The sequence below is a fragment of the Suricata suricatta genome, chromosome 16 (assembly GCF_006229205.1).
Source record: "Suricata suricatta isolate VVHF042 chromosome 16, meerkat_22Aug2017_6uvM2_HiC, whole genome shotgun sequence".
Classification (NCBI taxonomy): domain Eukaryota; kingdom Metazoa; phylum Chordata; class Mammalia; order Carnivora; family Herpestidae; genus Suricata; species Suricata suricatta.
Window position 1 is genome coordinate 732,652 of NC_043715.1, and position 1,675 is coordinate 734,326.

Here is a 1,675-nt window from a genome sequence, read left to right on the forward strand (position 1 = left end):
TCTAGAACTTCTGCCCAATAAACCTTGGGTTTCAGAAACTTTGAGTTCCCCTTTCCTCAGAGGGGGCCGCTCCCATGACCTCTGTCCGGGGCAGCTTTCCTGGCCCCCCTGGGCACTCTGCCTCCACCGTCTGCCGCGGGCCCCACGCCAGGCCTCCCTCGCGCACGCCATCCTGTCCTGGCTCCTGATCTTGGCTCTCGGCCTCATGTCTGCTCTTACAATTCAGGCCCAGAAGGTTCTCTGTGCATCTCGGTGCCCCTCTCTCTGCTGTGCTCCCGGCAAAGCAGGGGTCATAGTGCCACGGCCCAGTGGCCGCAGCCCTGCCGCCCGGAGCCCTGGTCTGTCAGCAGGCTCACAGCGGCCTGTGCGGGGAGCCACTCTGGACACGGTGTGGCATCTTCTTAGGCAGTTAGGTCATCACCTGCCTTCTGGCCCCACAACCCCACACTGGGGACTCGCCCACGAGGAGTGTGTCTGCACAGAAGCTGCGCACGGTTTTACAGCAGCCCCGCTGGGAACTGTCCCAGACCAGGCACAAACCAGGGCCTCTGGCTGCGGCAGCAGTAACATCGGCCCGTCCACACTGCAGAGTTCTACTTGGCGCAGGAGAGGGACATGTGTCCACGCAATGACACACCCTGCTAAGGGACCAAAAAGGCCACGTCCTGGAGGATTCATGGTAGAACATTCCGGAAAAAGCAGAGACGAGGCGCATGCTTGCCTGGCCTGGGGTGGGGGAGGTGGGACTCGAGTGTGATGGTGGCGACATGGCCACGTGTTTCCAAACCTCACAGAGCCAAACGGGGCAGAGGGCGAGTGTTATCCTATGTGCAAGATAAACGGACATGTGGATATAATCACAGACACAACTGTTTTGCTCCTACTTCTAAAAACATCTGGAGGGGGCGTCCCGGAAAGCCAGGGGAGAGCGGACAGCAGAACGGGGCATTCACTTCCCAGGCTCGGGCTCCACTGGCAGGCTCCCCGTTAAGGACCCGGGACGTGAGAGTCTGAGTTAAAGTCGGAGAGGGGCACCTGAGAAAAGGCTGGACTCCAGACAGCCGGAGGGCCCCTCCCCCCGCCCCGATACCACATGGTGCCTGGACAGGAGGCTTGGTCTGCCTACAGGCGGCGCCCCAGAGGCGCTCCATGGAGCACACGGGACCCGGACATTCCTATTCTTCCCACGTGTCACCTGGGAAGGACACAGGTATTAAGGACACTTTTCTGTCCTGCCCCTGACTGGCCATTTGGGAGGAACAGGAGTGCCCACGGGGCCCCAGCCGCCTGGCCGGCACCCCCAGAAGGTTTTGTGGCCCAGCAGGGCAGCACCCTCCCCAGACTGGACTCCCAAGGGCTTGGGGCACAAGGAGAGGTGGCGGCTGGGGTACCTGGCACGCGAGCCCCGGTCAGGGGGTTGGACAGGGCCATGCCGATCTCCGTCATCCCATAGCGCTCCAGCAAAGTGTGGCCGGTGACCCTCTGCCACTTCTCCAGCACAGGCACGGGCAGAGCAGCCGATCCCGAAACCATCAGCCTGCAGGCACAGCGGAGACAGCCTCAGGGACCGGCGTGGGCGAGCAGCCACAGCGGCGGGGAGGAGGGGGGGCGCCCCGGGGACGGCACGGGCACACAGCCACAGCGGGGACGGCCTCAGGGACCGGCGTGGGCGCAC

General features: G+C 63.4%; 1 protein-coding gene across 1 annotated transcript in view; it reads right to left on the bottom strand.

Moving 5' to 3' along the window:
* ACSF3 (acyl-CoA synthetase family member 3) overlaps positions 1 to 1,675 on the bottom strand; it is a 38,049-nt gene that overhangs the window by 24,845 nt on the left and 11,529 nt on the right. The window contains exon 5 of the mRNA XM_029926085.1: positions 1,392 to 1,559. Coding sequence (XP_029781945.1) covers positions 1,392 to 1,559 — 168 coding nt within the window. The remainder of the gene's footprint in view (positions 1 to 1,391; positions 1,560 to 1,675) is intronic.